The sequence below is a fragment of the Limulus polyphemus genome, unplaced genomic scaffold (assembly GCF_000517525.1).
Source record: "Limulus polyphemus unplaced genomic scaffold, Limulus_polyphemus-2.1.2 Scaffold642, whole genome shotgun sequence".
NCBI lineage: Eukaryota > Metazoa > Arthropoda > Merostomata > Xiphosura > Limulidae > Limulus > Limulus polyphemus.
In genome coordinates, this window is record NW_013666252.1 from 251,659 (window position 1) to 253,816 (window position 2,158).

Genomic DNA, 2,158 nt, shown 5'->3' on the forward strand with positions numbered 1-2,158 from the left:
GAATGGGTAATGAAGAAAAACTTTAATATAACAGCAAACGTTGTCGAAACGTTGTATATTTGCTGTTGTATTAAAGTTTTTCTTCATTACCCATTCAAGCCGTCTCCAGCCATTATTAGTCTCAAAGTGTGTTCCTCGTCATCGAATTTTATATAATGTCATGTGAATGAATGATAGCTATGTTTTATAAAATTCTATTAATGTATCTTTAATGAACCAAACTGCAAGCATAGAGATTTTTGTGAAATGTCAGACAATCATCCTTAGATACTCTAGCAAGGTGAACATTCAGTAAAATATCTAATTGTAAACTCTGAGAAAAGATGATTACAAGTATCACATACTCTAGACCTAACATAAAAGTCAGGAATAACAATTGTGGGAGCAATTTTGGCCATCATTATAACTACCAAATGAAGGCTAGTTGAACAACTTTGCTCAACAGAGTAGTTTAAAATACTATTAAACACTTTTGTTACTAGAATCTTGCATCAGAATAGCTACAAACAGAAGAAATAAAAAAACAGTGATATTTTAACACACCTGTTAGCCTTAAAAGATCATGAGATGCTACCTTGGGAAATTTTGAAAAATACTTAATATTTAAAGGGTTTGAAGATTACAATATAGTTATGTTTTTTTATCTTGATACAAGTAATCAATTACATAAAGATGTGTTTAACATAATTTCAGTTCAAGCTGTTACAGATAATTTTTCAGTAATACTCAAACACGACAAAACCAAAATTTATGGATCACTAGGTTCTCAGTATAAACTTTAGATTTAAAAACAGTATTCTTAGGTTTACTGTGAATCTGTTAAAGTTCCATTACCGTAACACATGTCTTGTCTCAGTATGCTTAGTGGATCACTGTTTTAGCATAGACAGAACAAAGATTAGAACTGAAAACTAATCAGTTATTAATGTTGATATAGCAACAAAAAATAAAGCACTATAACCCATGAATATATCTACTTAATACATTTGCTAAAGACCAAAATTTTTTCTTCAAGTTCAGTTCAGTTATCATCAGAATATCTTAAATAAAATATCCAAGCATGATTATTACCTCTCCAATACTGATCTCAGCTTCTGTATACTGCAGACCTTTTTGGATGATTGACAATAACGCAGCAGGTGGAACCAGTGCTCCATTAATATTTGACTGACTGATGTGACTTTCAATACCAAAAGTATAGGCAGAATGCTGAAATCCTGTAAAAATATAATTACACACGTGTGTAAACATAGGTATTAGATAGGGCTCATTTTTAAATCCCACATTATTTTCATAACATTTTTATTCATTTAAGCATATTTAGTACTTGCACTTAACACTAAGTTCACATAATTAATCTGCAAGTACGTACAGTAGAAATAAAGTAATTCAAATATTATTTAATTATCACATGAAAATACAAATTTTTCAAGATACACTTGCAGCTGCTCAGTTCCTAGTGTCCTGACATGGAATTAAAGTATTAAAAAAGGTTTATCTTGCACCACTTACAACATCTATAACTGAGTTGTATCTTTTGCAACAACATCCCTATATGACCTTTCCACTTGTCAAATGATGTGTATCGGAGTGCTTCAACTATGTTTTTAAGAAAGCCAGATTGAATAGAAACAGGCAGACCATAAGTATTTTATTCTAAAGATCCTTAAGCAACATAATAAATATTATATAAAGTAATGTAAGTATACCGAACAAATTTCATCATGTGAACAGTACTTTAATAACAGAACAGTGTAGCATTTAACAAAGTATCACTATGAATATTTTTAAGTTTCTGTAGGACAGTGCACATATAATGTTTTTTAAAATAAAATTACTACACAATTTTGTAACACTAAGTGCTTGTTGTATTTTATTTATTTTTCCTTTGTTGGTTATGTCATCAGGCCACTTGGTTGTCCCTTGCAGGCCAGGTGTGGTCTATGGGCTGCCAATTGAAGAGACTTGATGTATATTATACAACAAAATTAAAAAAACAAAAACAGGCATTTGCTTATCCAACTAATAGGTTCATTATCAAAAATGGCTGCTTTTCCTTTCCCTCTTCCAATTATATCTACATATACATTTATATCCATCTTGGACATATATATATATTAACTTCCTAAAGAACTTTAACATGAAAGGCCATGTCATA

General features: G+C 30.4%; 1 protein-coding gene across 3 annotated transcripts in view; it reads right to left on the bottom strand.

The window, feature by feature from the left end:
• LOC106459643 (F-box-like/WD repeat-containing protein TBL1XR1) overlaps window positions 1-2,158 on the bottom strand; it is a 71,626-nt gene that overhangs the window by 43,165 nt on the left and 26,303 nt on the right. For all 3 annotated transcript variants that reach the window (XM_013919279.2, XM_013919278.2, XM_022386174.1), the window contains one exon: window positions 1,072-1,217. In XM_013919279.2, the coding sequence (XP_013774733.1) occupies window positions 1,072-1,217 (146 nt within the window). The remainder of the gene's footprint in view (window positions 1-1,071; window positions 1,218-2,158) is intronic.